Raw genomic sequence first — 24,809 nt, 5'->3', positions numbered from 1 at the left:
GTGTTACAATGTTTCAGCTATGTATTTCTAAACATTATAGACATGACTAGCAGGTGAAGTTTTGTGTACAACATTTGTGTAGAAATGATATGTTTCCATGTAGCATAAATGTAAAACTGCCACCCACTCAAATGTTGGTTTCAACACTACACTACTTTACTATGCATGATACTATTGGAGGTCACTGTCTTCCTCTAATGTTTGAACTGATTTACTCAGCCAGTTAACCTATAATAAAATAACACTAACTCATATTTTTAACTTTTGCATTAATATTGATGTTTCTTATATAGTGTTCACGTTTGTCGTTGGCCACAATGAGTGCTTATGTGATACAGGCAGCTGATGTTACTGACAGTTTTTTCCACATCACAATTCTATCACGTACAAGTTTTGTAAGAGTGGTTCTGTGGATGCTCACAGTCAATAAGGAAAACTGTGGTACTCCTAGGAGTCAAAACAGTGTTGACTTTGAAGCAGATATGCTTAGAGTTGAAGAGAAACTGTGTGCCGAGTACTGCAGCCATTGCATGTGACAAGGATTTGCTTCACAACACTACTGCGCTCTACATAAGCAGTTTCTGTACCCTTATCCTTACCAGAAGGTGCAGACTATAAACCTGTCAGATTTTGGTGCTTGTGTCAACTTTGGTGCTTGGTTACTAAAGTATTATGTGGGCATTACCTTATTTACAAGGTAAAGTATTTATACTGACAATACACGTTACCAGGAAACCATTTTCAATAATCAAAACGGCCACATTCCCACGGATTTCAGCTTGCTGTCAGCAACTACGTATGGATAGGTACCACTGGCAGTGATTTTTTTTCAGTCATACATCTCTCCTTTCCTCCTGATTTGTCAGAGATACCTGATTTTTCTGCCAAATGTACTGGTAGATTTGATGAAAAAATATGGTTTCAACATAATGGCTCACACAACAAATTTTGCAATTACCATCCATTTCTTCTGCTTGTGGGTCTCAATGATGAGTCTTGTTTATGAGACCCCAGTACACTTGGAGAACGACTTGTTTGCTCAGATTATGGGTGCAGCAGAAGTTTTTACTGATGTGTTAGAACATATTGCATATATACTATTTGTGCAACAAATGTGGTGGGTATTATATCAATCTGTTTTTGAAGGTAACTACATTAGGAATATCAAAATTGACACAATAGTGAAAAAACAAATAAAATTTTGTTTCCTTTTTTAACATGGAAACAGACCATTTCCAGACCTGTACATCTACGTAAAAGTCCACGTCATCTATCAGTGTTAATAGGAGTGTCGTCAAATCCCACATAGTTACCTATCCTCATAAACATAATAATTTATATTCTTTTCTGGTTCTCCCATTGGTAAAAGCCACAACAACCACATTTCCTACAAAAAAATCAAATCCCCTATTTTATCAAACTGACATATTTCACGTGTTCCCTCAGCTTAAACAGAATTCGTTTCTCTCCTATTCAAAAAGAAAAGCCATTTTTCATCTCAGGAGAAACTGACATGTCACATTCTTTGATTTTTCTACCTGTACCTCTGGCCTTGGTATGCTAGCAGAACTAGCTGAGATAACGACCATCAGAGGAGAGGTCTAACTCCACTCAGTGCCAGTTTAGACCTTCTACACCTCTACCTCTACACCTACCTCTATGCCTCTACTCCTTCTGACTCTCCACTAGCCATGTTGTTTTCTGTGGGGGCCTCACTAGCCAGTACAACATCATTTGGCAGGAGTCTGGCAAGGATCTTGGTGGCTCCTTCCCGTCATTGCTGTATCAGATTCCATTCTGGTGCATCAGCATCCCCACAGGCTGATAACATGGGGGGGAAGGGTTTGCTATCCCCCCTGAGACAGCAATACAGAGGAGCTCACAATTGTTATCATACTGCTGAGAGCGCCACCAGTGGGACACCCCAAGCACTGTTGTGTGCCAACTTCATCACATCTCTTGGGTAGCACCTCTGCCAGTTATTTTTAGATAACTGCTAGAGCAGCATTTTGCATTATCACAATGGACATGTTTATGCTTGCTTGAGCTAATTTTCAGCTGTTTATTTCAAACTTTAGTATTGAAACTTGTGCTATGGATTGGTCTTGCTTGGAATGTTCCTTCACAGAATTTCTCTTGAGCCTACAGTGACTCTGCAGAAATATGCTTTCCATTGAGCAGGGTTTGAACAAAAATATGGAAACAATGCAAGAAATGCATGCTTGGACATAAATGCAGATGGATGCTTCTGTAGCCAAGGGAGCTGAGGTGTTTCATGTTTCAAAAGGCACCATATCAAAGATGTATACCACATACAGGGAAAGCAGGAAAACATTATCTGCTAAATGACAACACAGATGAAGTGTGTGTTGAGTGATCATAACAGATGATAATTGAAGAGGATTCTGAGGAAAAATAAAAGAATGACAGCTACAAAAGTCACTGCACAACTGAATGTCACACTCATGAACCTTGTCAGCATCAAAAAAACATTCAGGGAGCTCAATAAGCAGGCAATTGCAGGGCAATCTGGAATTATTGCAGGGTGAGCTGGAATTCCAAAACCACTCATCAGTGATGAAAGTGTTGGTAACAGAAAAATGTGGTGCCAAAGCCATAAAATGTGGACTATGGTGCCATGGAAGAAAGTCATTTGGTTGGACACTGTTTCGAACTTCTGGCTAAGTTCGTGTCCCAAATGTGAAACATGGTACACCAGGGGCTGAATAGGTATTCTGCAAGGTCGTACTACTACCAAGGTTATGTGAGCATTCTGGCTGATTAGGTCCATCCCATGTTACAACATTCATTCCCAAATGATGATGCCGTGTTGGAACATGACAACAGCTTACATCAACCAGGACTGATTTTGTGAGTACAGGGATGAAATGTAATATCACTCCTGCTCATCACAGTCACCAGTTCTCAATATTATTGAGTCTTTGTGGTTTACTTTGGAGGGAAGGGTGCTTGATAGCTATCCATCTCCATCATCATTACCTGAACTTGCCACCATTTTGCAGAAGGAATGGTACAAGATTCCATTGAAAGCCATAAATTACCTGGATTTATCCATTCTGAGATGACTGGAAGCTGTTTTAAATACCAATGGGTTTCCTACACTTATTAGGCATTGTAATTTGTTGTGGTTTTGGTGTTCCCACATTTTTGTCCATCCCATTTATGTGTCCGTATCCACTATTCTGGAGCTTCTATTGTAGAATGTTAATAAAAATGTATTAGTAAAAGTACAAAAGTAAGCAATCTCCTCATAAAATGAGTGTGTTAAGTGTGATGCCCCACCTAGTGACATCCAAAAGAAACAGGATATGTTGTGATAGTAGGTTGTATCCTCTCCCTTGCTCTGTCACTGGCATCGTTAACAGTAACACAACACTACAACCTACATGTATTTCTTACACAAAACTATTACATTGAATAGATAGCACACACACTTCATGAAGGAATGCTCCAAGGTGATGCAAATAAAATAAAATACCACTGCAATTTAGATGGTTAAACCACTTTGGGACATCCAGGTCACAGTTATTTATTAAAGTGCAATGGTAATTTGTGTATATACACTTCAAAACTACCCTGATTACTGACACAGAAAGGTTCAGCATGTATTTAATTTCTGATTAAAGATTATAATGTAAATGGGTAAACTGAGGAAATTGTATCTTTAGTGTGAAAAACTGTTGACACAGGCAAATGTCTACAACAAGAATGTAACAGTTGACATTCACTGTGGTATTATGAAACAATAAACAGATTCTGGTTGTGATATCTGACAACTGTTCTATATTCTCAGTGAGCTGTAAATTGCCCCAAAGGACTGTGAAATAATATTTAACAGTGTAATACAAGCAAAGCACTGTTACAATGAGGTGAATGATTAGTCTGCATGGGGGAAGACTGTCACAACATGGTAGTGCTTACTAAACCTGTGACATACTGACTGACATATTGACTGACATAAAGGCTGATGCATTAAGCGTCTGACAATAAGTAGAAAAATAAAATGATGACTCTCTTACGCTTATGGCCATGTCAGCTGATGTGGCTACATCATGAGTGTTTGCATAACAAGGTAGAACTTCTCAATATTTGACAGTGTTTGCTCTATGTTTCAGCTGTAGCTGCCCCATAGAACACTGCATCCAAGCATTCCTGTTACAGAATTTATTTCCCACCTTAACTGCTCTTACTGTTTGTTAAACATTATCACAAATGGTAGTGTATTACAAAATTTTGCTGCCATTTCCATATTTATGGCAACTTGCTCTAGGTAAACACTTGAAATTGGCTTTTCAAGCTGAAACTAGTGACGTAACTAAGAGCAGCTTTTAAAAAATATTACAGCCTTCATTCACCAAATTTCTCTCACCCAGTACTGTTACTGCTTTGGGCTACAAATGGAATTATGAAAGCAGACAACTGCCTTATATTTCTTAAAGTTCTTCACCAATCTGGGAGACATTGATAATATTTGTGTATTAAAAGATGCTATAGTAAATATTATGTTTCAACTGTTTCCAGAAATTTCATACTGAACAAATATCAGAAATGACAGTGAGGAGCTGTCTCAACAGATTTGACTCCCAATTACTCCCAGCAACAAATTCAACTTCAGTTAAATTTTAGAGGCTAAAGTCATAGCCTTTCTTCAGTGTGTTCTTTAAGAGGTATTCTAATAAGAAACCATATAGCCATGTGCTGTCCATAATCTCCAATCTTCCTACATTAATAGCTCAATCTCAAATCATTACCAAGGGCAAGATTGACCATAAGGTCAGATTTTACACTTTTTAGCACAACATGATTAAGTTCCACTGCTGTTGCACAGTATGTGTCTTGTGGCTTCCCCTTCCTTACATGTACCAGGTTCACTGAAATTTGCAGGTCAAAACTTTCACTCTTAACATATCTTTCAAGTCTGTAATCCTCGTTGTATCGGTTTCTGCTATACCCTGTTCTCCATGTACCACTACCCCTATTTCTATCCCATATCTTGACCCACCCTCCTCCCTCCACCCAAAAAGTCGCTTACTTTCCTGCTGGTTCAATATTTCAACGAAATTATCTACAGTGATTTATTGTCTTTACTCGTACCACGTACCATTTTTGTATTTTTACTGATAATTTGCCAGATAAAATGGACGTTCTTCAGAGACAAAATGCTTCAGTGTCAACTGCATGTTTTGTAATGGACATAAAAAGAATCACTAATTATATTAATATAAGAAATAGTCTTCAGAGCAAAATCTCTAGTTAGGGTCAGGTTTCATTTCCAAACAGCATAGCCCACAATAAATGTAAATATCTGAACCTGTTAAATATAGTTCAACAAATGACAGGCTCTGATAATACTAACACAAAGTGTAAGAGGGGCTTTATAGAAACCACTTCTTGGCTAAGTAAATCATTTACCTGACATCAAGCACAAGTACACTTATCACTATTCACACATTTGTATTTAATTGAGTACAATACTTATGCTGGTGCTTTTAGCAAGAAGGTCTTACAGAAACTTCTTATTTCCACAATTTCAAATACAACATAGTTCATACTTTATACCCATTATTGTAATATGTTTCATTTCTTCCATCACTATGCTTGAATTTTCTCTCAAAAGAAATAAAAAATATCAAAGTTGTAGCAATACATAAAATATCCTTAGGCTGCAGGTTTGGTGCAAGTTTTACTGCATGATTGATTTCAAGATTTCATGTCTCATCTTTATATATACCTGTGCACATGGTAAAAAAAGAATTAAGATTACATAAATTAGTTCATATACAACACAACATACATTTCTTGTAAAGTATATGCTGTAAGCTAATCAGTTAACCATTCTTAAGGTTGGGTTGGAGGTCTGTGCTGAATCCCAATACATAGAAATTATACTTAGTCATAGCAAATACCAGTACTAGTGCAATAATATTTTCTATCTTCAAATGTATATCTGAAGATGAGATGTGAAGTCTTCAGATTGATCATGCAGTAAAACTCGTAATGCCATTACTGCACTATGAGGCTATTTCATTTATTGTTATCACTGTATCTGGCTGCATTCCCACCGTCCACTATGTAGGTTAATGAAGATGTGTGTATCAAAATTTTTACTTCAAAGAATGTTATAAAGATTCTCTCTCTCTCTCTCTCTCTCTCTCTCTCTCTCTCTCTCTCTGCTTTGGACAATTTCCTTAACACTGATAAGTAAATTCCACTCATTACAAAATAAGAAATAAAAAAAATCATGATTTACAGTGCTCATTTAATGAAATGCTTTTACATTTTGTTTCCTTTGCTAAATCACAAATTACTAAATCATAATTGCCTGCTTCCCTAGTTACTGTATTACTGAGATTCCTGTGAAGGTCCTTGTATGCTGCAGTCTTTGCTAATGTTGTCACAACTGTAATGGGAATCACTGTACGTAATGTTTGATTGTAAATCATTTAAGCTTTGTAGTTTGCGCTTCTTACTGTTAATATAAAAAACTATCTCACCTCACCTCTAAATAGGCATAGAATAGTTCACAAACCATACACAGGCAGGCCAGTGTACCAGGTCATTGTTCATTACACTGACACTCAAAATTTATCTGTGTCTGGTTATTACCCTTATTGTATAAGCGGATGATAAGGGTTAGAAGGTATTTACAGAACCCTCCAGTTACCTAAGATATATGTGGCTTTATTTAAATTCCTCTGTTATTCACGCTGTTCGGAATGATAAGCTGGGTGTTAGTGATAGATTATTTAGCTCACATACGTGTGAAAACTATTCCTCAGGCATAAGTCACATCATTATCAAGAGTGGTGTTAAGTGGTCCATGTTTAGTCATCTCAGTTATAATTGATATGACCTTTATAATCCTAAACCAAGTGCTAATAAATAAAAAAACAATAAATCAAAAAAATGCAGAGTATTACTATGTAGCAAATCCACAATCCCTTGCATAAAGTGTTTCACTGAATGTTGTTTACTAGATGAGCATAATCGCAGAAGGAAAAGTAATTTCAAATGCCAAGTGCAAACACTGAAGGCATTGGTTTACATTCAGATCCATAATGAATCCATAAATAATCATCACAAAAATATTTCCATTTCAACTCCACAATTGGCAGTAAGTGTTAAAATTGATTGAAAATGTGGCAGTGGACCATAATGCAATCATTCTCATTATTTGCAGCACGACTGTCACTCATCCCATCCTAGCAATCCCAAAGTGACAAAATAATAATGAAATTCAAAGTTATAGCTACTCTATGGAAAGATAAATGAAATGATCACTTCATTATGTATTTCTGTGTGTTCCACGAGCAGTAGGGTAGTGAATATTCAAACCAACATCTCAAGAGCTTAAAATTATGCCCAGTAGTTTCACTGGTAGGCTAAATATCCTTAATGTCAATTTATTTAACAGTATCTGGATCAAACAAGTCTACAACCAATAACTAATACTACAACAGTTACAGTAAAACATTTCACAAATCAGCACATCTATTTCATATTTTATATTACTTCCTTATATCATAAGAAGTGAAACACTGCTTTACAGAGAGCAACTTCATTTTCTTTCTTTTTCCATACAATGTTGCTCCAATTTTGCCCTTCTGCAGTGTTTTATTAACCCTATTTGTGCATTATCTCTAGAATAGGTAAATGTTTACCAACAGTACCCATAGAGACTAGGACTTTTGGTGGCCTGTCAACTTTTTTTTTTTTCATTACTTTGTGTGTCTCCATTTCTGTATGATTTTTTGTTATGTTCCAGTGAGATCCCAATTTTAATTTCATTAGTAACAAAAGATCATGGAGACTTACTCAGATTTTATATCTTCAGTTGATTTCTCTATAAAGTGCTCTGTTGCAGAAGTGGCTGATTACTTGATTTGCAAGTTGACTTCTAAAATTAATATGGGTAACAGGCTATGCTGAACTGGTTGTGAAAGCAAAATGTTGCTGTAGACAACTGAGTCATTCAAAAAGCAATAAAATACCTTCATCTACCAGCATTTCGACTTCCAAGCTATTGTATACCAATCCTCTAACTATAAAAACCAATCAAATGTGAAAAATAACACACCTCCTTCATACAGCTTTTCTCAGTTTCTACAAGAGTTCGGAAAATAGTATGCATCTGCACTGAAGTTATCATTGCTGTCGAGGTGCATATAAATTATTGTGTGTGCGGTCTCTGTTCTATCAGACATGTCCAACAGAACAGATGCCACACATATAACAATAAAATCAATACGCGAGTTGTTTGTAAGCATATTTATGGCTATACTTCATAGTGTAGGAAACATGAGTATCAACTTAACTTTTTTGTTGTTTGTAACAGGAATATCAGAAGAATGAATCCACAGCTAATAAATGCTAATTGAATACAAAACCATCTCCAAGGAGGAGAGCTCCAAAGTTCATCAGTAAATATTTACAGTGTTACTCACTTGTTTGCTGATGTGAGTTTTGCTTGCTCATAGTTACTCACACTCATGAATTTATAAAATTAGTTATTTGAATAAAAATATTTTTAGTGAAGAATATTATAGATTTATTTTTGAATTTCTAGGTTTCCAATGGATTATTTTATAGTATGAGTCACCTTATTAAAAATGGTGTTACTTTCATGAGACCTGTACAATCTTAGTAAAAACAATGTCAACCTATGTTGTATGTGACATATCCTATACTGGTACTATTATGCCAATAATTATAAGTAAATAAATGAAATCTTGTTTAAGATAAACACCATTAATTCTCATGATAAACATAGTCATTTTGCTGCATTATGATACAAATAAAATGAAAAGAAATTTAATATGTTTCATTTGGTTAAGGAGTTTTAAGTATGAAACTAAACTTCACTGTAAGACAAGTGTCACACTTCAATTCATAAAAATTTGTATACTGAAAATACATGGCAAAGGAAGTCTACACATCCACAATAGCTAGATAAACTGCCTTACACTAATCATGTAAATTTTGTACTAAAATATATTCTTCACTATTGGCCAATTTCAACCATAAATAAAATATTTTATTCAGACAGCAGAAAGTCTCAGTGGAACCATTATGTCTTATTTTAAAATATATATAGCATACTTTGTAGATCAATGGACGGCATGCAGAAGGAATTAGCAGTATCCTAAATGAGTCACAGCAGTCACCACAGAGCACAAGAATAAGTAACAGCATCCGTAGTCAAATGTAATTGTTTTTCCTCATAATTTTCTGACTTTCTCTGTAACTATGCATTTCATGAAATGAATACAGCTGGAGTACTGATTTTTTTTCATTTCGTTAAACTATTGTTGGCTTGGACTCATTTCACAAAGCTGTGCTCTTTATAACTGAATGATTTATTGTATGATTTATTATATTAAACTACCAGAGAAAATATAATTATACTCCCATACTTTATAGTTCAGTTTTTTACATGCTGCATTGAAGCACAGTAATTACTACAATTAAGTACCTAAATTACACAATTATTTTATTGTAAGTACCTGTCATCATCTGTAATTGCAGGGGTGGAAGAAGACCCCTGGTTAGGACAATACTCTATATCAACATCAAGGTACCGAATACCACGAATTAATTCCCCCCAGACATCAGAATCTTGTGTGAGAAGAAAATGGCTGACCGTTTGCCTTGGCAAGGGTATACTCCCTCTGTTAAAGTGATTTGAATTGTATGTACCAGGAAAGAACAAACCAATAAGAGGCATGTTCTCCAGCTCAGCTCTGTTGAAAAGAAAAGAAAATAAAAAATGTATTCAAATTCAGTAATTAATTTATTCTGCAAGTTACAATAAATAAATATAGAAAACTATTGATACAATACTATATATATATATAAACAAACATGATGTGACTTACCAAACGAAAGCGCTGGCACGTCGATAGACACACAAACATACACACAAAATTCAAGCTTTTGCAACAAACTGTTGCCTCATCAGGAAAGAGGGAAGGAGAGGGAAAGACGAAAGGATGTGGGTTTTAAGGGAGAGGGTAAGGAGTCATTCCAATCCCGGGAGCGGAAAGACTTACCTTAGGGGGAAAAAAGGACGGGTATACACTCGTACACACACACATATCCATCCACACATATATGTGTGTGTGTACGAGTGTATACCCGTCCTTTTTTCCCCTTAAGGTAAGTCTTTCCGCTCCCGGGATTGGAATGACTCCTTACCCTCTCCCTTAAAACCCACATCCTTTCGTCTTTCCCTCTCCTTCCCTCTTTCCTGATGAGGCAACAGTTTGTTGCAAAAGCTTGAATTTTGTGTGTATGTTTGTGTTTGTTTGTTTGTGTGTCTATCGACGTGCCAGCACTTTCGTTTGGTAAGTCACACCATCTTTGTTTTTAGATATATTTTTCCCACGTGGAAAAAAATATATATATATAAACTGTTCATTCTATTATAACATTGTAAACTTGCAAGATGCTAGTCATTACACCACAGCAAAACAAATATGAGTCCTGACCCCTCACTTGACAAGATTTTGTTGTGCTAATATAAAAATTCCAAACTGCCTGGTCCTCAGGGAAAAGGATCAGTGAAGGGTAAATCTCATTTGGTAGGAACAGAGAATTAATCTCTGCGACATCATAGAGTGGTTGTTTCTCACAAAGTAGACCTAAAGCAAGGCACTAAAAAAAAAAAAAAAGAAAGAAAACAGAAAAAAAGGCCTACAAATGAAATGCTTTACAACGATAAAAAATTATTTTCATGAGTACTAAAAATAATATAAATTCAGAAGAAAATGGCATTAAAGTTTGTACATATCCAAAAAAAGAACTTCTAAAACAGTGCCAATACTAATTTTGCATGTTAATAACCATAAACAAGAAATAAAATTTCTGTGTGTGCATTTTCATTCCACGCCTTGGATTTTTTTAACATGTTGAGATAAAATCATAAGAAGTGTTTCATGTTAAATGTAATTTAATCATTTACAAATTAGTTTGTGATGTGAATGTAAAATGACTTGTTCCACATCATTACAATTTATCATGCAAAATGATGCATGGATCACTAAACTAACTAACTAATCACTCTCTTTAATACAGTGGCTACACCAGTGACATCAGTCTTCCATAGTACCTTCCATCAATGTATGTGCAATGATGCCTGACATGTCAGTGTTGGATGACAACTTGATGATATTTGGTGGTTACAATACATACTCAGCTGGTGATGTCATGTTGCCATCTATGTCTATATTGTCACTGTTTTCTGTATTGCCTTTGAATGATGCTTGCGCATGATCTGTAGATATTTGGACTGCCGCTGGCCTCTGTATGCCCGATAGACCATCCACATAATCACCTTGTGTTGTTTTTTCATTTCATTTTTGATGCACCTGTAGGCCTAGCATTCACTAAATGCAGGACTTATTAGGCTTTTTCGATTTCATTCAATGTGAGTTTTCCTCTGTCTTGGGTTTTATATAATTCTGTGCAAATTTAAGAGTCATATGAGATCACATCTTTGATTATTTTGCAGTTTTCAGCTTAGTACAGATCTTCACTTATATTCTGTTCAATATTTTTATTGTCTCACTTTGGGTCCTAGTATTTCTGCACACATTCTTTGCAATGACACTTGATTCAATGTCCTAGCATAACATGTTTCCACGCTACACCAGTTTATAACTTTACACAAGTCTAATTCATAACAATCATGTGCGTGTGTCTACACTAGTGTGATGACGTCACAGGCAAAACAAATACTGTGTGCCAAACGCATACAGACATGATCTATCTATTGTGGGCTCAACAATTGTTTATGTACTATTGGCAGGAGGGGGGGGGGGGGGGGGGGGGAGAAAGATTAGTGTTTAACACCCTACGACAATGTGGTCATTAGAGACAGAGCACAAGCTCGGATTAAGGGAAGGATGGAGAAGGAAAGCAGCTGTGCCCTTTCATACTCTATAAAAAAGAATATATGTTGCTGAAAGAAAAGACATATGACTACAATATATTTTTTTCCTTTCCTGAGAGCTTGTGTTGGGAAGGGGGGGGGTTACAGGGAGGGGGGGGGGGAGAGCACCTTTAGCCTCTCACATATTCTGCATTCATGACCTCATACTGACTTAAATATTAATTTCCAGTCACTGGATCCTTATTACAAAATACTCAGTTTAGGATCCTCTACCATATATTTAATTTTTACCCTCATTTTTGATGCCTAATCCATCCACATAATAGTCCAATATTTCAGTTCTTTCCCTGAATCGTCCCAGACATTCCACTGCATGACTCCTCCATTTTTCTTAAATATTACTGAGTTCTTCAGTAACTTCACACACTATTAGGTGTGGAAGCACAGTCAAAGGAATAAAATACCACACACTGAGTAAGAGCTCAATACTGTAAATGTTAATGAAAGGAGACTATACAATTGTTTCTGCATAGCTTTGTAGAACATCAGAAATTCCTTCATCATATATTCCAGCTACTGCATATTTATTTTAAAAAATTGCCATTATTAATGATGGTTTAAATCCTCTGCCATTTAAAAACAGAATTTACATTCTGATATATGAGTACTATGTAATTGTAAGTTCTCATTCTGTTGCTCATTACACACCTTAAATCTAAAGTCAATTACTTTTACTCCACATTTAACTTGTATGTTACTGGAAAATACCGGTATGTTTGTAAATGATAGCTAACATATACACAACAATTGGTGTGAATTATGCAGCTGAATTCACTGCACTTTGTATGACTGACAGTACTCAACAAAAAATTAATTTCTTGGTGTATGCATACAATGGTATTGTTGCATTTGGCAGTATTTGACAAAAAATGCAAATTTACATACAATATTCAATATACTATCTGGCTAAATCATGAAAGTTATGACAATTATATTAAAATGCATTGTGTTCTTGTTTGCCATCATACAGAAAGATGCAATCAGCACCTTACCTATGATCCCACATCCAAGTAGGGTGGATTTTAAGACAGACAGCCTGATGCAATTCATTGTATTTGTAGGCAGCAATCCAATAGGACAGACAAGCATCTCCAGGCACGGGATTTTCTCCAGACCCTTTACTCCATCCATTGGGGTACTGTTGTTCAGCAAAGCTGATATTAGTACTGTAGTATCCATCAGGGTAATCATGAGGACTGATGCGAATGAGAGGCTCTGTGTCTGTAATCCAAATATCCGTGTGAGAGATAAAACACATCAGTTCTGTGGTGTTTTTTGCACATGGCATCAAACTGGAGTTTCGTTAAAAAAAAAAACCTGTGTTTATAAAGTCGGTAACTTGCAAAAATAGTGAAGTGCCTAAGCATACTCGACTCATGAAACTCTTAAATTACCATTTCCACCCACAAGGCAAAATTTCAAATCTGCTTATAGAACTACTTAAAAAAATAGAAAGAAACCTATGTGTAGCTTTCAGAAATTTTATATTCCTTCCTCAGGAAGGAAAGAGGAATTGGTTGAGGAAGGTTGTAAGGAGATTTAGAGGGACTTGCCTGTTGTGAAGACAAAAGGAAACATCTTAGTTTTTCTACTTTTAACTGTTTCTATTGGCAGTATATGGGATTTTGCCTACAGACCTGCAATTCTGTCTTCTTGTAATTTAACAAACCGAAGCATACATGAGATGAAAGAACAGCATGTATAATTAATAGATCTCCACAATAAGTGTATTTGCCCAAATAAAGCAAACTGTTATTATGTTTCTAACATAAAATTATATATTCTTATAGAAAATTTTTTGGTTTTTTTAGTTTAGAAGTCCATATTATGAACTAACTAACTAATATACAAACTGTTGAGTCTGTTGGTCCAGCAGTAAAGTGCATGCCTGGTAACCAAAACGTTCTGGGACATATCTTTAATTCTCTTATCTATCAATGTAATTGCTGCATTGCCTAATGAATGATATAAAATACAATTGGTATAATTTGTGAATTATATGTACCACTCACAAACAAATCATATGTGTACTTAAAGATAAAGGCCAGTAGCAAACATCATGTTCATTCAAGAATATCAACAGCTGAAACATGCATTCATGATGTACACAACTCCCAAGATTCAACAACTGATGTGGTTCAATAAATTATCACAGCACTGCATCTTTTTCTATAAGAATCTGAAAAGTTGCTTCACATCCTTCTATGGATGAGTTCAACAAATTTTTAATGCTTTCAATGAATTTCTGTATCATTATAGTGAGAAGCATTTTCCCATATTTTCCATACATTACAGATTTGCAGTGCTTTACATTAAAAGAATAGGAAATGAAACAGCATTGTGAGAATTTCTTGAACCACTTCAGAAGTCCAGTCTTGGGCAGTCTGAATAGTATGGATGCATTTCTTTTAGTTGCTGATATTTATTATTACTGACTATGAAGAGGTAAGTTATGAACTTTAATAAAAAATATATTATATTATTAATTTTGAGGAATATCTGGATAAAAAAATGGTATATATTATTTATAAAATTGCGTTTTTAAACATTAAAAATTTGTTAAATTCATCCTGTAATATTTTATAGGAAGATGGGCAAGAAAATCAGCTGTGCCTTTTCATAGGTATCATCCCAGTATGTGCCTTGATTGATATAGAGAAATCATGGAAAACATAAATATGAATGAGCAGATGATACTTTAAGTGCCAAAAAACAAGGGTAATCAAGCAATTATGAGGATGGTGAGGTTGTAGGTTTTATACCTAGGTTGGTACAGCAGTGTTATTTATAACTGTTTATGCATTAGTGGTTTACAAATTATGACAGTAGGGAGATTCACATTGTCCAACAATAAAGACAATAGCTCCAACATTTGGCTACTCATGAAGAGAATTCATCTACCATGTATATAAAGGGTGAAAGCGTATTAGAAAAGTTGACTTTGTCCTAAATTGGAAACAAAGCAGTACCTCAGATTGGGTAGAAAGAAAAAGAAGTTCCCTGAGGCCCTTAAGGACAAGGAAAACCTACATTTAGATATCCAGATGGGTATTGATTGATTGACTTTTTAATTGGTTCAGTTTCAACATACACCACAAATTGTACAAATGGTACTGGACACTTGAAAATGAAGTTCCAGTTACATTTAGTATCGGAAAAAAGTGAAAGTAAGGTACGTAGGTAAATATACAGTACTTGTAACCTAAGTTTGTTTATAACTGTTTAACGATGTGGCAAAACGACAATAGAGAAATATATATCATCAGCCTAATAAGTACACACAATTAGGCACATATTCCTAAAGTCTAAGTTTACCAGAATTGTTTAACTAAAATTTATTTTTACATATTCAGAAATTCTTTTACAGAATGGAAACAGTAATTTGTTAGGATCACCTTTAGTTTACTTTTAAACATTGGTTATATATTGCATCTAGTATCTTATTATGAAGTATGATACCAATATTAATTATGCTCTTCTGGTAGGATGCTGTTCTGGAATATGTTTGATGGACATTTTATTGCCCCCTGGTACAGTAGTTATGTAGATTCTTGTCCTACATAATTTGTCTGGTTTGACAAACCAGTTGCTATTGAATAAGATAGTTCCACAGATGAATAAACATTGACCTTCCAGAACACCAAGCTCAGTAAAGTGAAAGTTACAGGATTCCATTTCTTTAAGGCCGCAAATTATTCTTAGAGCTCTTTTTTGTATTCTGAAAACATGTATGCTACGAGTTGAGTGTCCCCAGAAAATGGTCCTACAGCACAGCAGCCAGTGGAACTATGCATATTATACCTTCAGTACTGTTGTTTTGCCTGCTGTATAATTTAATAATACTCTTAGATCATAGCACATGAATGACAGTTTTTGACTAATTATTTACATGTGTGTCCCATTTCAAGTGTTGCTGAGCACACAGACCCAAAAATGTTGTCACACTTACATTTTCTAGAGGATCATTTTTTAATCTTGTTTGAACAGACATTTGTGTAGAAAGGGGAGATAAGTGAATGTTGACACAAACTTTTTTTTTTTTGTATTTACAATGATTTTTTTATGGAAATTCTGAATGTATTTTCATAAAACTTTCTGAGCTGGATCCAATGAGCAATATATTGGAGTCATCAGCAAATAGGATAGTTATTTGGCGACTCTTATGTTCAACAAGGTGTCCACATAAATCAACCTGTCCTAGTACTGAGCCCTGAGGTACATTATGTTTTATTTTTAATTTGCTGGAAAGGAAAGAGCTTTTTTCCAGCATACTTGTCCTCCTGAATATGAGTATAATGCCTTAGCTGCTGTTCCAATATGCTTGACACCATAAACCAAATATGCATGTTATCCACAGGGTGCCTAAAAGCAACATTGATAAACAGTCTGCATTTGCAAGCATACTTCCATGTCTCATCTGTCATAAAATTAATGAAACTATGGAACAATTAACAATTCCCACTTGACTAGCTCACTCTTATCATGAAAATAATCTTTTTTTGTCCTCAACTGAGGTCTATGAATGGTTTCCTGCACTCTATCATACCACCAAACACAGATTAATAAAAAATGAAACTATGGAGCCATAAGTTTGCCAACCATTCAGGAAATCCTGATCTTGTTATGAAAAAATATGGGGTGTATTTGGCTACAAATGGGCTTCAATTAAAGTAACTGTTACCTGAATAATATGGGGATACTGGAATGGGAGAGACCAACAGTTTATGTAGCAAAACTGTGACAACAATGCACTTGATGAAATGTCCTCTATCTCCATCTAGCTGTATAAGGCTTGAGTCAGTATAGACTAATATCAGTGGCATTAATATGGCAAAAATTTGTGATGCATCTTTATAACTGTTACAACCCTCACTTATTTGTTGAACACAGGGAACGTTTGTAAAAAAAACAATCAAAATGGTCTATTAGTTCATGAACTGAACAGTAATAGTTCTTGGTGGAATATCTGTCCAAGCCACAATAGAAATTAATATGAAATAGTTGTTGATAATTCAAGTCCAAGCACCTTTTAGCTAATAAACAAAGGTTTATTAATCATAATTCCATTAAACCTAGCAGTGGTGGAAACTACAAGTTAATATTTCATACCACCTTGCACACAGTAAACAGTCACGCAGTTAAGAGTTCACAGGTAGAGGTGAGTCCAATAACAGGAACATATGAAAAGACCACTGCTAGGTGACCTTATATTTGTCAGCTACAGAAGTTCACATGACCAGCCTGCAATATCAGTTGCATTCCTGCTGCAGGCATCCTTGCCGGATGAAAGTGATGTTACACATATTGATATGTCAGTATCTTCCATTAATAAATTTCATGGTGTTACTAAAGTAACTATTACCTAAATACACCCCTTTCCTTTGTGATTTTATACTGAAATATTTAGCACCTTTTTCTTTGTTTTTACATTTTAAATTGATGCATTCTTTAAAATTTATACTTTTGCTTTAAATTTCACTTCCTTTTGCCAATTAGTCTTATGTTTCTTTGTGTGCATGAAATTACTGTGTTGTACCACCACAAATAATAAAAAATATATTATCAGTCACTTTAAAGTGATAGGAAAATTCATTGGTTATAGGATTCATACATTAAAGCATGCATCCTTGAGACACCCACTCATAGAAGAAGAAGAAGAAGAAGAAGGGTTCTTTTCCTATACCAGCATCTGGTATCTGACTTTAGATCATGAAAGTTTATGTAGAACCAACAAAAACATGTACTATTAGCGTCAGAAACAAGTAAACACTATTACTAGAATTTTTATTGAATATATCAACTAATCTCTTTGGCTAAGGACATTAATTCATGATTTTATCTACATAGAGGCAGTTGGTTCAAACCCATTATTGTTTGCCAGTGACCTGAGTCACAGTAGAAACCTCTGTGACGTTTTATGAACTGTGGGGTAGGGACACTGTGCAGTCAAGTCAGGTTACAGTTCTCTGACAATGTTCTAGATGTGCAGTCTATAGTGTGTAAATTTGGATACATGTCACATAATGTGGATTAATGCCATTGTTAAGCCCCTCCTTATGAAAGGCAATAAGAGAGATGTCAGCAGTGAAGCAGGTCAGTAATTATTGATATCATTCTCCAAAATTTTTGAGAAGGTGATGTCTTCTACAATAGTATCTCACCTTAGCAACAGTAGTATCCTTATAAAATCACAGTTTGGGTTTCAGAAGGGTTGGTCTTCTAAGAATGCCATTTACATGTTCAATAACCAGATTTTGCAAGCACTAAATAATAAAATAGCACCAGTTGGTATTTTCTGCGACCTCTGTAAGGCATTTGGCTGTGTGAATCACAGTATTCTCCTAGATAAATTTACATTTTATGGGATTGATGGTATAGCCAACCAATGGATAACATCATATATAACCAAAAGAATGCAGAAATTTGTGCTTTTCAGTTCAAGCAAAATAGTCCAGGGACATAATTCTGACTGGGGAGAAATCACATATGGGATTCCCCAAGGTTCAGTCTTGGGTTCACTACTGTTCCTCATATATGTAAACAATCTTCCATCTAGTATATGACAAGCAGAATTACTTCTTTTTGCAGGTGACACTAGTATTGTAAACAATCTGTGCATACATACAGAAACAGAAGAAATGGTAAATAAAGTTGTTAAAAGTATCATCAACTGGTTTTCTGTGAATGGTCCCACCCTCAATTTCTAAAAAAAACTAACGTATTCATTTCTGCACACTAGAGGTACAACACCAATGATAAGCATAACATATGGCGAGGAAGTAAAAAAAATGGGTGGAAACTTCAAAATTCTTAGGGCCATGTTGATGAGAATTTAAATTGGAAAAAAAACCACACACGCACACATTTTGAAACCTCTACAACTCAGTTCTGCCACATTTGTGCTTAGAGCCATTGCAAATCTTGGGGAAGGGACGAAACAATAAGTTGACACATTTTGCGTATTGTCATTGAATGTGATATGGAATACTGTTCTGGGGAAATTCATCTTAAAGAAAGTAAGTATTCATTGTGAAAAAACATACTGTGAGAACAATATATGGTGCTCACCCACAATCATCTTGAAGACATCTGTTTAAGGATCCATGGAACATGTTACTAACAAACTAACTAATGAGGTGTGTGTAAAACTTACAGTTCGCCTATATGCATTTTACTTGCTGTACTCACAAGTAAAAGTGGAAACTGCATAACAGAACACCCTCTGTCTCTCATTCCAAGAGGAACAATATTCTGGAAATGCCAGTGTTAGCAAACTGTTTGTATGTCTCTATCCTGAAAGTATACCATGAGTGGGTTCATTGCACCTGAGCTGAGTTGCCTGTGTCATTAGCACAAATGTCAATGCCAAACAACATACTGCAGTGCTGTAGTTCTTAGTTCAAATAAATGAATGGGTTTCAGAGACTGTCTACACAACATTTCAGCAAATCCTTCTATTAATATGACTAGAAATCAGGTAAATGGCATCTACAGCCAAACTGAGAATGGTGTAACAACAAAAAGAAGTGTGTTATTTATTGTTAATATTCTGATATTATAGTAAGAAAATTATTTTTTCAAATATTAAAAAGAGTCACAATTTTTGACAGTTATATAAGCTGCTCTTTTTATTTCCTTCAATACTGATATTCTAAACAGCATTTTAAAGTTTGTCAAAATGTGTAAACATTTTCCTTTTTAAAAACTGAATTAAGTAAAATAAAAAAAATTGCAAAAGTAAGGGCCATCATCGACACTAAAATTGCTAGAGATGGAGCATTGGCTCAATAGGTCTAAGATGGAAATATAACTGACCATGTTCTGTTCAATAAGGTATTCAACATACCAGTATTCACCTGAAATTATGTAGCGAAACCACTGAAACATAAATTTGGATAATTGGACAGGGATTTAAATCCCACACCTTCTAAATATCAGTCCGGTGTTGTAACCACTGTACCAACTCACACAGTCAAATAGCTGAAATATGAACATGTTCACCGTCCATAGATATATAAACTATTATTGCTTCCCTCATTTTTCACTGCTTTATAGCTTCTTCAGGAAAACCATTCTTACCATGACTGGCAAACTTTTGGGATGTGTTATATTTACTATAAAATTATGAAAAGAAAGACAAAAATATAGCTTCTGATTTTTAACTCCACTGATAGCTGCAGTTCGTACACAATTAAAATTTCAAGCTTGTAGCAGAATTGTAAATTGCTTGCATTTTTAGGACACATTGAAACATTCAAGGATCACAAGAACTTTTCTGTTTTATTTTCATTTGTGTGTAGGAAATGAGTAGTGTTAAGTATCAAAGTAAGCAAGAACTATGACAACCACTTTCTTGTCAGCACATTTAGTGAAGAATGGAGAATGTCCTTGTTCACACTTAATTAACTTAAAGAGTACCTGGAAAGGTTACAATGAGGAAATACTAATAACTGAAAATGCTAGTAAATCAAGTATCAAAGCCAATGTTGCTGGAGGCCATACCTTGTGTTACTTCTTGCAGTGAAGATACATTGTAAAGGCAAATCCAGTCTGCATCCAGACTAGGCTGCCAGTTCAGTTCCAGATCATACTGAAGTGTGTTGGATTCATGCCCCTCTGCAGGACACACTGTGAGTGACACATCTGGGAAACCATTTCCAGCTGAAAACAGAAACTTTTTTTTTCACGTTCACCAAACTTCATATACTGGAATTTAATTTGTTCCATGTGGAAGTTTATCATTAGTGTTAGGAATAGCTCCTCAGTTGGCAGAAAGGCTTTTAATATGCATTCAACTAGCAGTAGTCTAGGGCAAATGAGGATACATATTCAGTTCTAAACACATAACTACCAGTCTCAGGTGTCTGGTGTCATTCTATATATCCACTTTGTTTGTGTGCTTCCAAAAGGCAATTGAAGTGGAATGTTACACTGGGAGTTTAAAAGATGAGGGAAGAACACAAATAGATAGTACGTTGGTGAGTGTCACAAACAGTACTCTGCTTCATGCTATAGAGAGGCAGAGCTGGGAAACAATTTTAAATAGAAGAGACAATAAGCTATTCAGTAAACATTTTGTAACAGAGTGAGGTGGGACTGTTCTGCTTGATCTTATGCCACTTCTGTTACCAATATTATTTTTTCTGATTCTTTTTATTAGTAATACATATATGATGGTTACATGAAATAACTAATTTTTTTGTTCATGCTGTGGTTCTCGGAACTTTATTATTCACAAGATAGTTTTCAGACTACTGCCGATAATGGTATAATTAGTTGTTATGGAAACATTTTATTAGAATTAATATTCATAATTTATAAGACTTGAAGACCAAATGCATTTCAAATTGTCATACTACTAAAAAATGTTTCTTTGAAGATTAACGTTGTTCATTTAAAAAGTACACTTTCTTCACTTTTCAACAAACATTTTACTTTCTTCAAATTCACAATAATTTAAAAGTTATTCATTTTTAAAATTTTCGTGTTCAAGAATGTTCATATCTCAGAATGTAATTCTTTCCAAAATCCAGCATCATAGTTTTGTAGCCTAGATTTTTCTGTTTCCAAAAATGTATTCCTTCACTAAAATAACTTGTTAGTTTGTTAATTATTCAGGTTAGAAGATTTCAGCTTTTTGAAACATTTTGGTGAACTGGTTTTCACCAGGAAACAGAATGAAAAATTGTCACAATCAACAATTGTTGGGAACATCATATTTTCACACTAAGAATACAAAAAATCATATCACATATTTGGCTTCAAAACTTTTAAGATATTACAATGATCTCATTTAATTACTATAGAAAACTGCAACTTAGAACTGAAAACTTTTTGTTTCAATTTAGTTTTACACTGACGAGATAACTATTTGAGTCCCATACCTTCCAAATCTAAGTTCAGCACCTTAAACACTCTGCCATCTCACTTGGACCATTCTTTCTGTCTAAAACCTTCTGGATGATCTTGTGTACATTCAGAAGGCCATAAAAGACTTGGTGGAAGCTGCAGGCTCTGAATATAAAGATGTTTGAAAGAACTTTGCCAGCAGTGCAGAAACATGAAATCATTAAAAACCTTGGAAACAAGATTTAGTTTTGAAGACTTCAGTTTCTATGCATTGGAAAACAAATAATGTCTTAGTCACTGAAGAGTGTGAGTATTATGATGTGAACTGATTATATGTATCATAATGTCTCACAATCAAAGCTCTTCTCATATTTGTATCCCTCATAAAAAAACTTTAAGGCCACAGCATTGAGAAAAACATATATGTATTAGTGAGTTGAGAAAACAGTATGAAACAAAATCCTGGACTTTCCATTTTACATCACAATATTACAACCAAAACACATCACAGCTTACTTTGAGACTTCTGTGTCTTTATGAGATCACACATCATCATCAAAGAGGCTCTTCATAGAAAAGACAGGTCACAAAGGATGGTACACTGATTAAGGCACTGGAATTTATTTGAAAGGTATGAGGCTCAAATCACCATACAGATACAAGTTTTCCACAGCTTCTTTAAGGCTTTTAAGGCAAATGCCAATAGCTTTCCTTTCAAAAGTCACATGTGTTTTCTCCCTCCCCCATGTCAAATTTCAGCTTGAGCTCTGTCTTTAATGATCTCGCTGTTGATGTGACATTACTTCTAGTTAACATTAAACTGATCATTCATGTCAACCACCTAAAAGATTTGCACAATTAGTGATTTAAGGCCCCTTTGTCTGCACTGTCACATGTAGAAAGCAGTATTAGTTATCTCTCATTCTGTGATACAGTGCTTACAGAAGTCATGTAAAATTATCGCCAACAAAGCAATTTTATTGCTAAATTACTGATTTCAGTTAGCTTGCAACAATTGACATTGCAATCGTGATGATATCATATTTAAAAAGGATGTGGTGAATGGTTCTCTGTAGGTCTACATTGTATCTTACAACAGAAAAATTTATTTTAAATCACAGCTTTAGCATTGATGGACATCACAACTGGGAAAAACAATTTATCAGTCCCAACTGTGTTCCCAAACATTAATTCTTACTGTAGTTCCAGTATAATGTCTAAGCTCTTAACTAAATATCAGTCCCAGAATGATGTCAAACATTGACTATGGCATGTAGCAACATGTGAGATACAAGTCTGACAAGATGGTTGGTTACTATAGATATGTGTACTAATGGCTGGGGTGTGGCCAGAAGAAAACCAAGTCCTTGTAAATAGCTAAGCTGTCCAGGATTATCTCTGAGATGTTAGAAAATCAGAAGTCCTGGCTGCATTTTTTAAGTCATGGCTGGATACAAACGTGGCACCAGTGAGCTAACTCTGGCACAGGCACTGGGATTTGTAGATGATTCACAATTATACGCATGATTGGACTGAAAGTGCAAACAAGAACAGAGTAAGAGGCAGACTGTGAAGGGGAACATGAGAGTGTAAAATGATTGAAGTTGGTGAAGGCTATAGGGACAGCAATGCAGGTAGGTGAGGGAGAGTGTCTTCTTGAGATTGGTGCCAGTAGGACTGCTTGATCAAGGAATATCAAAGAATTTCCATTCACATACTTCAGAGAAGCTGGTATTAGACAGAAAGGATCCAGATGCAATGGGTTGCAAAGCAGCCACTGAGGTGGAGCATATTTTGCTCAGTAGCAATTTCTGCCACTAGGTGATCAACTCTTTTCTTTTTGTACTGGCCACTAATTCGAGTGGATAGCTTGTTGGTGCTAACGACCACATAAAAGAATTTGTAGAAGATACATTGAGCTATCGATGGAAGAATCTTACCTCATATTAACTAACATCTCCAACTCATTGCCTACAGCTTGTCTATATCAAAGACACAAACCGCTTCCTTCTCTGTCTCTCAAACATCTCTATCTCATTATCACTTGCATCCCTACCCATAACTACTGAAGCCATCTTCCTATACACCAGAATCCTCCATGCCCACGGCCTTGCCACTTTAAAACACTACTTGTCCCAGTGTCTTACCAACTCCAAGCTCATCACATCATTCCTTATACAGCTGACAAATTATATCCTTACCCACAACTGTATCTCCTTTGAGTGGAATGTATATAAACAAATCCACATCACAGCCACGAGCATGCACATAGCACTGTTCTATGACAACCTCTTTATGGGCCTTCTTCTTCTTCTTCTTACTTATACCACCCGAGGAGATCACGAATGTAAAATTAGAGAGATAGAGCGCGCACGGAGGCTTTCAGACAGTCGTTCTTCCCGCGAACCATACGCGACTGGAACAGGAAAGGGAGGTAATGACAGTGGCACGTAAAGTGCCCTCCGCCACACACCGTTGGGTGGCTTGCGGAGTATAAATGTAGATGTAGAAGATCTGGCTGCTGCAACGGCTCATTTGGCAGCCAATTTTTGCATCTTGTAGTGTTGCAGATCTTCATCAGTGTGGGACTGGAACCATACTTTAAAAGCCTTCTTCTCCCTCACATCTTCATTCCACTATACACTTCTTTACTGATTGCTCATTTGCCTGGTTTTGTCCCACCAAGAATGTTATTCACTTCACAGTGGGCTTGGCTGGTAATGCTGTCCCATATGCCTGATACTGGCTTTGCATTCTGACATATACCACCACTTGATTCTCTGCACTTCAATGATTTGGGGATGATTTCAGTTGTGGATATTCAGCTTGAGGTCCATGCCATGAGGCCAATGCTGGGGAGTAACCAATTCTGAGCGGATGACTTTTATGTCAGTTACCAGCTTCAGGTTATGTCTTCTTGTAAGCAGATGTGCAAATGGTGGGCACAAGATTCAAATTGACCATGTTATCAGATGTATATGCTCCTTCC

At 35.6% G+C, this 24,809-nt stretch overlaps 1 protein-coding gene across 1 annotated transcript in view; it reads right to left on the bottom strand.

The window, feature by feature from the left end:
• LOC124554830 overlaps positions 1–24,809 on the bottom strand; it is a 74,264-nt gene that overhangs the window by 27,661 nt on the left and 21,794 nt on the right. The window contains exons 2-4 of the mRNA XM_047128494.1: positions 20,474–20,632; positions 12,964–13,192; positions 9,525–9,761 (exon numbers count right to left, since the gene is read on the bottom strand). Coding sequence (XP_046984450.1) covers positions 9,525–9,761; positions 12,964–13,192; positions 20,474–20,632 — 625 coding nt within the window. The remainder of the gene's footprint in view (positions 1–9,524; positions 9,762–12,963; positions 13,193–20,473; positions 20,633–24,809) is intronic.

Source organism: Schistocerca americana, chromosome X, assembly GCF_021461395.2.
Source record: "Schistocerca americana isolate TAMUIC-IGC-003095 chromosome X, iqSchAmer2.1, whole genome shotgun sequence".
Lineage (NCBI taxonomy): Eukaryota > Metazoa > Arthropoda > Insecta > Orthoptera > Acrididae > Schistocerca > Schistocerca americana.
This window is presented reverse-complemented; position numbering and strand designations above follow the sequence as displayed.